The sequence below is a fragment of the Vitis vinifera genome, chromosome 8 (genome assembly GCF_030704535.1).
Source record: "Vitis vinifera cultivar Pinot Noir 40024 chromosome 8, ASM3070453v1".
In the NCBI taxonomy this organism is placed as follows: domain Eukaryota; kingdom Viridiplantae; phylum Streptophyta; class Magnoliopsida; order Vitales; family Vitaceae; genus Vitis; species Vitis vinifera.
The window spans coordinates 951538-961644 of NC_081812.1; the positions used below are offsets into that span (position 1 = coordinate 951538).

At 35.5% G+C, this 10107-nt stretch overlaps 1 protein-coding gene across 1 annotated transcript; it reads right to left on the bottom strand.

The window, feature by feature from the left end:
- Positions 1 to 3383: 3383 nt before the first annotated feature.
- LOC100267210 (uncharacterized) lies at positions 3384 to 9861 on the bottom strand. Its single transcript, XM_002266389.5, has 5 exons — positions 9483 to 9861; positions 8995 to 9100; positions 7309 to 7432; positions 4653 to 5552; positions 3384 to 4058 (listed from the first exon to the last, which is right to left on the bottom strand). The coding sequence occupies exons 1-5, from the start codon at positions 9652 to 9654 to the stop codon at positions 3648 to 3650; spliced, it is 1713 nt and encodes a 570-aa protein (XP_002266425.1). The 5' UTR covers positions 9655 to 9861; the 3' UTR covers positions 3384 to 3647.
- Positions 9862 to 10107: the final 246 nt, after the last annotated feature.

Consider the following 10107-nt stretch of genomic DNA (forward strand, 5'->3'; position numbering starts at 1 on the left):
AAATCGGCTAATTAACCAATTAACTAACCCAATCATCATCACTAGATACATTGGAAAATGACATATATCCATGCATGTGGATGGAGCATTATGTTGTCGATTATATTTAGGCGCAATAAGAAAGGAAAGTGTAGTCAAATTAACCAAATTTGGAGTAGTTGATTCATATATATAGGTAAGACAAAATGTCGATTGCTTTTCCAATGTAATTTAAGGTATTTATGCAATATTAGACCACATTTCTAGCTGTCCAAGCACTCAATTAATGATTTTTTTGTGAGCAATGTTAATCACCCACTTGCTTCCAATAAGAGACTTGAGTAGAGCATCGATTGATCATAATTGGTATATTATGGTCACTTTCTAATGTTGGTACTTCTTTTTATATAATTGTGTTAGGGGATATTTTTTAAAATATTAAGATTCTTGAATTGCTCTTTTCCGAACTTTTTTCTTGAATGAGCTACTAGATTCAAGTCTAAAAGTATTTCAATTTATAAAAATATTAATGATTGAGTATGTTACATTAAACTTTAATTAATTTAAATCCAACATCTTGAACTCAAAATTTTCGATGAAATTTATTTAATATCTAAATCCTGGAGAAGACCAAAATGCCTTTATTGTGAAATGAGGAAAATACCCATGTTTTAGTAATTACAAGAAAAGTTTGGGCATATAAATCTATTTTGGTCACTTAGTTATGTTTTCATATCAAGTTATTAATTATTGGAAAATGTTTTCACCAAGCTTTTACTATGATGTTAAGAAATTGAAGAAAAACCTAAAATAACTTTAAAATCTTATTGCATTATCGATTCATATTTGAATTAACTGATTAATAGGTAAAGTAATTGATCCACAAAGATGTTGATAGATCGGCATTTGGCACTCATGGATTAGTATTATAGATAGAATGCATGTTTGTTGTCTTATTTAGCACAAATCACCATTTTCATGAGTTTTCCCGTTATTATTAAAAAGTTATTAAATGGTCATATTCAATATTTAACACATCTATACCCTAAATTAAGTTCAACCTAACTCCAAATTAATTTCATGTTAAGTTGTCATCACATCTTTATAAAGGTTGAAAGTTCCTAAGATTTGAGTAATTCAACTAGGGTTATGGTCAATTTCTTACCCTAAATATATAAAATCCTTGATATGATTTTTAATTCAAAGCTTTAGTCAAAGTAACCAACCGTATATTACATCCTTTTTATTCATCAAATAATAACACCATCCTAATCTTCCCAAAAGTACATGCCTCATCACCCAAAGCTTTATTAAACTAATCTCTACTTTTTAACTTTCAAATGTACAATTGTACTAATTTTCAAAAGTTCTTCAACTAAATAGCTAATTAAACCAACCATTCACCATCACTAAGATTCATTAGAAGATGACATATATACCATATACACCATGCATGTGGATGGGGCATTATATTATTGATAATGTTTAGAGAAATAAGAGAGAAAAGTGTGATCAAAATTAACCAAATTTAGAGTCGGTTATTACTATATTAGTCATTAGAGATGGAAATTCAATCGTTTATCCAAAATAATTGAAGTTATTAATACAATATTAAACCATATTTCTAGCCGGCCAACCACTCAACAAATGAATTTTAAAGTATCGTCCATTCACTAACTTGCCTCCAATAAGAGATTTAGTGGACAACTAATAATTATAATTAAATAGATATAATCCGCATGCACTTAACACCCATTTTGTACACTTTCATAAAAATATTTCATTTTAATGAGAATGAAAGATGTTTAATGATTAAGTGCGTTATATTAACTTTAAATCAACTTCATGATGAAATTTTAAACGACATAGGATCACATGTAAATATTAAAGCATGTATTAAAATGACAATAAATGAAATGCTTACCTTGATTAATGTTATGGAAAACCATTTTCATGTTTCACTAGTGTCCAAGAATATGCTCAGTCCGTGATGATATGAAAATTCGGGTTCAATGAGTTCTTCCCTTTCTACACTTAAGATTCAGTCCATGTGTGCTCTCAAAATGAGTGTACAATGCGTGTCCTTTTTTCGGCCCAAGAAAAAGAAGCCTTCCTTTGCACTTATATATATATATCACACATTACACACATTAATTGGACCATTTGACTAAATGGGTCAGTCAAGTGAATAAAGGTAAGCTCATAAAAAGTCAAGTAATAATATGTGTCCAACCCCATTATGGACCACAATACAAAATAAAATAACATTGATTTATGACATTATCACATTGATTATGTAAGTCCATTCATTAAAAAAAAATAAAAAATTCAATACTTCAATAATTGTACATTAATTATTTAGATTTTTTATATCAAAATATAAATAAATAAATATTTAGGTATTGTTTGAGTACATGTCATATTTTCTATTTTTAAAAATAGAAATTGATCATGACTCATATAACCCATATATACCCCAACTTGGAAGGGCCAATGAGCATGTAGGTTAGATTAGGCTCGAGCTTAGAGCGAGAGGCCTAGGGAGAGGGTTCAGATTTGGGCTACCTTGTGCTTTTATATAACAAAAAAGAGATTTTTGGAAAAATAGTAATCATGATTGTTAAAGAGTCACTTCAAATTATTTTCTAAATTTTAAAAATGATTTTTAAAGTTTTTCAAATAGAATTCTATTCCTAGAAAAATAATAAAATCTGTTATAAAAAAAACTAATTTTTGAGAATTATTTCCAAAAACATTGTTTGACAAACCCTAATTCCCCAAGATTGAAAGAACCACTCCTAAACAACATTTTTGAAAATAATTCTAACAAAAATAATGTAAAAATATATTAAGAGTTCGTTTGAGGGTGATTCTAAAAAACGTTTTTAATATTTCTAACACTTGAATGATAAAATTTTTTAAGTATTAGAAATATTAAAAACGCTTCCTAGAATTACTATTAAATGGGCTTTAAAATCTATTATCAAAAACTGATTTTTGAGAATCATTTCAAAAAGGGTGTTCGGCAAACCCTAGTTCCAATCTCCACGATTGGAAGAACCAGTCCTAAAAGGTACACCCTTAAAAATCAGGATTGTTAGCAACATTTTGAGGTATCAATAGTATTAAGCTACCAACAAATTTTGCAAAAGATTAAGCTAGTAAAATTTGGACCGATATTATATATCACACTTAACATCCTTTCTCATGTGCGACCCCATATCAAAACCGTCTTGCTCCTAAGAAGTTGAGTGTTCAAAAGTGGGGTTGTTTGCAACTTTTGAGATTACCATTAGCATCAATTTCACATATTTTTTCCAACATAAAATTCACAGACCCTGCCTCTCCACAGATCAAACCAAATGAGTCATTAATAGTTAACCAAATCAGTACACATCCATCCGTCCAAAGTTACAATCTTCTAATTTTCAGCATATATTGCAAACTATAGAAGAGAGAAAACAACTGTTTGAACATGTCTACTATTCACTCTTGCTGATTTAAGGGATTAATGTTAAGAACAAAGAGATAGGAAGACACCTTTCTCATAGTTTAATTGCAGAATCAAACGATTCGGTTCTTTAAGAATAGCCAAATAATTTAGAGAAAATAGAATAAAGATTGAGAAAAATAAATAAATAACATATGGAACACCCATGCATCAGAGGTTATAAGAGGCCAAAAGGTTCAGGCAGCTGTTCAAATCCGTTATCAAAGATGGGTCCTTGATCAGACTTATCAACACTGTGTAGCCAGTTTGTGTTCTTCAAGTCTTCTTTAAGCAGAATTGCATCATACCTGGAGCTCTCATAGATGTCTGTTTGATTCAGCTTTGCAGAGAACCGACCATCATCTTCTTCAGCTCCATTTTCTGAGGGTCTAGTGAAATAGTTTCCGTTCTCTGAGGGGACACCATTGTTGCTGGCAGGCAGGCTTCCGTTGCTGTTGACAGATGCTGGAGCACTTGAAGCACTTGAAGCACGAGCAGATTGGGTTTTGGAAGCTGCAGACCGAATGCTCTGGGGAAACAGGGTCGTGCCTGAGAGTGGACGAATGCTTCCCGTGCCATTTCTTATGTCCTACAAGTCATAAAGAGCGGATATATGAAAGGAAATTATAGAAAGATGGTTATTTTGGTTGTCTTAATGATAATGTAATTATTGAAATCAGCAATGATAATCATGAGACATAATGATGACGATCATGAAAATTATATGACAAAAAAGATGGTAGAGTCAGTAACACTGATTGATGATAATGTGATAATAGTTATGATAATAGTGCAGATCGGATTGTTTATGGGCACACGGGTAATGATGATTGTTAGAACATGATATATGAATCCAAATCCTACAATTTAAGCGTCTAAGAAAGTCAATAACTCAACATGGTATCACACCTCCAGGTTAACTGGGAGTTTGAATTTTCCTTCATATATTTATCTATACCATTATCCATTATCACAAATTTGAGATTCATACGTTGCTACTGCTGTCTGTGACTCAAATGTGCCAGTATAGGGCCATGCATAAGGGGATTGTGCCATTATGGGATCCATTTCAGTCTAGAATCCTAGCCAACAGTGTGATAGTGAATACCAGTGAACATTCACCCTAAATGTTACTAAATCAGACCTTCAAATTCCTCTATCATGAAAGGGGAGAAATGCATACCATATGCCTGATAGCCATGTCGAGTGATTTCTTTGAGATGGTCCTTCCAAAGCCAGTGCTCTCTGAGGATGTTGTTGAAGTCTTTACAGGTTTCCGCGAGGGCTCAGTAACATGTGAAGCCTTTCGAGACTCAGGGCTATCAGCAACATGGCCATTGGAATGCAGACGGCCCCTTGCATTGGGCTCTGAAACTCTTCCCCTAGTAACAATTGGTGACGACTGTCTTCTTGTTGGGGTCTCTGAGTTCCCCTTCATGGTCATGGCAGCACCTGGTCGGGACCTACCTGCAGAAAGAGGCCTGTCTGGCAAAGTTGTTCTCAGGTTTGGTGGTGTGTCAAGTGGAAAATCAGGGAGAACAATTGGCTGCGGTGGGTTTCTGACTCGTGGGCTAGGTGAGCTTGGTCGCGAAGCTGGTGCTGGATTGCGCCCATTTGACATAGCACGTGCAGTGGAGGGTGATGGACCAGCCGTTGGAGACAAAGAGGCTGCTGGAGTCCGACGAGTGGGAGTTGATGGCCGAGAATTTGACCGGGCAGCTGGGGAACTTAAGTTTGCCTGGAGTTGTGGCCTAGAACTTGGAGTGGTGGGCCTTGAGTTTGGGGATGGGCGAGGTTTGTCAATGGAAGAGCTGGTAAGGCCTGGACGGGCTCTAGAAGGAGTTGAGGATCTTGACGATGTTGGACGAGCCGATGGTGTGGAAGGTCTTGCTGTAGATGAAGAGCGGGTAATGGGAGAGGATGGTCTAGTATAAGATGAGACAGAAGCAGAGCTAGTGTTGAGAATTGAGGAGGATCTGCTTGAGGAATAGGTACTGTATTGCGAAGTAGAGATGGAAGGACGAGTCACTGAACTGCTTCTTGTCGGTCTTGAGTAACTGCTCTCAGATTGTGCCACTGAAAGCTGAAACAGAGAGATGATTGAGAGGTTAGTTGGTCATATCCCTGAAATTCAAAAGCCAATTCCATGGCATGCCACTCAACAATCTTTCTCAGATAGTGACTTTATTGGATAAGGCATAAATCGATGAAATTATTTTTTTTTTAAAAAAAGATTTAAAAAAGGAAATAAATTAAAAGAAAATTCCCTCACAGAGACGAGAGTATATGCTTAAGGTAGCAAACAGAGGAAAACATTACTAAATAAATCAAATACTTGATTTGAATAGGCAAGCCTTAAATGTCAAATCCCAATACAGCGTTGATCTGAACTTGCCAGTGGGCTATAGGTTCAATGAGGTTGGATTTAAGCAAAAGCCCATGAAGTGAAACTGTCCAAGCTGGTTGCAGAAAATAATTTGAAGCAGTTCCATAGTTTTAAAAGGCACACTTTAGGTCCAAGGCATGACCACTCCCTAGTTATAGGGCCTTGCTTGCCAAGACATGTGACTTGTTGAAGACGTGCATCTCAGCTACTCACTTTTTGTTTTTAAACACTATTATTCTTGAAATTTCTAATTGTATATTGAAATATATAATTTCATTACTTTTTCATTAAATATTATTTTTAAATGTTTGGAATCTTAAATTTTTTATTAATTGGATTGGATTTTGGATCGTATTTTATAAAATTGACATACATCCTAAGTCAGGTTTCACTCTACTTAGGTGAGCGCCTTGTGTTACGCCTTGCGCCTAAGCTATAGGAGACTTTTGCACTTTAGGTGCACCTTACACTTTTTAAAACTATGAGCAGTCCATAATGTTGGTGCCCTAGTTAACCTGTTTCCTAATTCACATGGACTGGGTACAAGTGTCTGGTGCTAGTGTGTATCCACATATCAGAATGGTTTAATTCTAAAATCTTAGGACATGAGGATATGGCTGAAGAAAATAATTTATCTCCATTCTCCTTCTATCCCTTGAGCCAAATTGAAGTATATGACTAAGAATTTCCAGCATGAGTTCACAGTTATCCAATTGGATACACATCTTAGAAATGGGCAATTCCACACACCCCACCCCAAAATTCCCATCATATATGACAAGTACTTTAGATACTTTGAAGTGTCCATATTACATAGCTGTTCAACATAAAAATTACCCTGCATCATTTTTATTCAATTTTATTTTCACCCATCTTAGATATCTTGAACTCACCGTTGTTATGTCTGAGCACCCAAAGTAAAAGCAGAATGGTTGATTAGGATTAGTCATGTGATTAGGCTTTGTTGGGTTTAATTGATTGTCTCAAGCTAGCAGGGATAACCAGATTGGTTGATGCTCTGCGGGGGTATCAGATAAGAAACTTTCCGAACAACACAAAATTTGAGTCGAGTAACTAACTTTAGACAAGTTCCTCATGATAATTTTCCCAATGGGAACCAGCAGTCTTGGGCTCTGACAGACAATTCAGAAACCAAGATTTCTGATCAAATAGGGGAATCTTTAATTGACACGATAACCAGAATGCTGCTAAAGATTGGATGATTTTACTACACAAATTGCAGTATTGGGGTTTAGGATAAGTAAGAATGATTCATCAGCAGTTGCTTTCTCAATGATATGTGTCACTTTCCCAAAACATACGTAAGGAATTTCTTTTCTTGCTCATCTGGAGGTCAGTTACATATTATGAATCAAATGCTGATAAAAAATGTAAAGCAAACACACCCACAATAAAGTTTTGACCAAAAATCACAGTGGGGAAAAACATGTACCCTCGAAGCCTTAGTTGTAGAGGCTGATCTAGCCAAGTTACTGTTTCTTGGAGCCAGCATGGTTGGTTGAGACTCATTTCCATCAGATGAAGGAAACAGAGGAGTTCCAGGAGGAGTAAGAAGCCTAATCAAACATAAAAAGATCAATCAGGCAGACCCAAAGAAACACAGAGTAATCCCTAAATACTAGTCCAACTTCAAGCTATCATACCGTAATTAAATCTTCTGGTTGATAATAACCATTAAGCTGAACTTCAATACATCATGAGTAAAGCATGAAAATTATTTTAAAACCTCCACTAGGCGTTGAATAAACATCTCGTGCATCAAAGATGAAAAAATAGCCATGCAGGAACTTCATTTTCATAATCATCCATCAGAAACAAATTCAATATTCCGAGAAGTGTGAACTAACTTAATTGGGTGGAGATGCAAATACCAGCTCTTGGAATTAAAATTTCTTCTGTCAGTCCATCTATTTGTGATTTCATGTGCAGCATTTTCTTTTTCTTTTTTCACACTTTTACTAAATATATATAAATGGAAAGATTATCAATTTTCCAGGCAGAGAATGCCCCTTTATTCAGACTGGTCAACTGGAAGAAGCATCAATCCTTTGTAGATCCGCCATTTAACAGTTTGTTGCCATGTGCTTTGGTTGTTGAATTGTTTATAGGTGGTGGCTCAGAGAGTTGTTTATCCACAAAAGTGAAGGAATTCCGAAAGAAGTAATCAGAACTAGCAAAAGGAACATCATTAACCAATCATCAAAAGTTTCACTTGTGGAAAAGGTTGAGACCAAGTGGCGTATCTATTATGGAGTCAATTAAATGAATGTACATACATCTGCATTTTAGCAGAATACACTTTTGTATAAGATTGGAGTTCCACTTGGGAACTGAATGAAATAATAGATATGCAACATCATCTTTGCCAAAATGATGCTAAAAATTGAGTTCAGGGTAACCCCCTACCCTAAATATGCATGGTGAAGAGCTTGAAATTACCCAAAAATTAAATCAAGCATAACTCAACATTAACTTTCAACTAAAAATATCTTTTGCTTTGAGCTCATGAGGTGGATGACCATGAAGACAACCAAAATCTAAAGAACAAACACAACTCGTAAAAAAACACCCATTAATATTTATACTTGGTATTAGCATAAATTGAGCTCACTGCAAGAGACAGAATTGGAGAAAATTTCAGAAACTTCACAGTGGAATTAATTGATGCCGTTGAAATGTGAAGACATTTGCATAACTTGAGCAAATTATCATGCAATTTTAGTTTCATGGAACACCCATGAGTGGTCATCATCAGACCTTGCATAAACAAAGTGAATTCAGAAAATTGGCATTGATAGAAGGAACGGAATCGCCAAATGCCAAGGCATCACCAACATTAAAATAAATGGTATCAAAACAAAAATCAATTCGTGAAAACAAAAAAAAAAAAATTGAGAATGGCATTGACTGATAAGCAAATTTTCATTTCCTTGAATCACCAAAATTCACAAGAAGTCAAACAACAGAACAAGAATAAACCCGGATTTAAATCAATTACTAATAAAGATTTACTAAGACACTAATCAAATTGCAATGCAGCAGATCTGAAATTCAACAAGTAAACAAAAATAAAAAATAAAAAATTAGGAGCATAATCAGGGTAATGCTCGAAATTTACCAATCATAATCGTGCTTCCCTCCCTCCACTGATGACAGCAGATCGTCCATTCCACTCCGAGCCAACTTTGCTGATCCAACTGAAAGTCTTCCCAATTTCAATGGAACTGGGATGAGAAAATCAAAATTAGTATGCAAAAACAAAAAAGAAAACAAATACCTCACCAAAATCCATATGCATACATTGGAGACGAAAGATCAACGAAATCCATGGCAATTTAGATGCAAAAAATCACAGAACAACGACCCAGAAAGAAAAAACACATTGATGAATTCAACTTGTTCATGGGTCCAGCGGTTCCAAGGCAGCAGGGGCAAAACGGCGTCGTTTCGGACGCTATTATTCAGCACCAAAACGACGCCGTATCCCTGCCCAAATCTCAGATTTCATTGTGAATTGACCAATCTGTCCTCAGCGTTAAAACAATTGAACCCAATTTTTCCGGGGGCAATCCGGTCAACCCAAGCTCGAAAGACCAGCACCGGTACCTTCGGACTCCTCGGAGGACACGACGGAGAGTGTCCGGCGGTTGCGGGAGAAGAGATCCAGATTTTCATCGGCGTCTCTAGGCATCCCCGTGAGGCTCCGGCCGCGGCGGTGGTGGGAGACCGCCGGAATAGTCCGGGGGCCGGCCGGAGATTCCTTGAAGCTCCGATTCATGGGTTCAGAGGAAGGGGAAGAAGCCCGTCAAATTTGTGATTTGGAAAGTGGGTTTCCCGAAATGGGATTCAAATGAGGAAAAAATGGAGAGGGAGCGCGAGAGAGAGAGAAATGAGAGTGAGTTGAGTGTTTAGATCTGCTGATCCTCTCTGAGAACGAGGGAGTTGATTTTTTTTTTTTTTTTTTTTTTCTTTGGTAAAAAATGAAAGAGGTGTTCCAACCTTCCACATGTGAGTAGTTTCCATGGGATGAGGTGTCACACATCTCAATCATTTCTAAAAATAACAATAAAAATATAAATAAATAAATAAAAACAAAATCAAATTTCAAAATCCCATTAAAAAAAAATATGATTGAGTACGAAAAATGTATATAGAAAAAATAATTAAAAAATAACTAAATTACAAATTATGGATTCATGCATAGGGTTGGTTTTTAACTATATATATATAT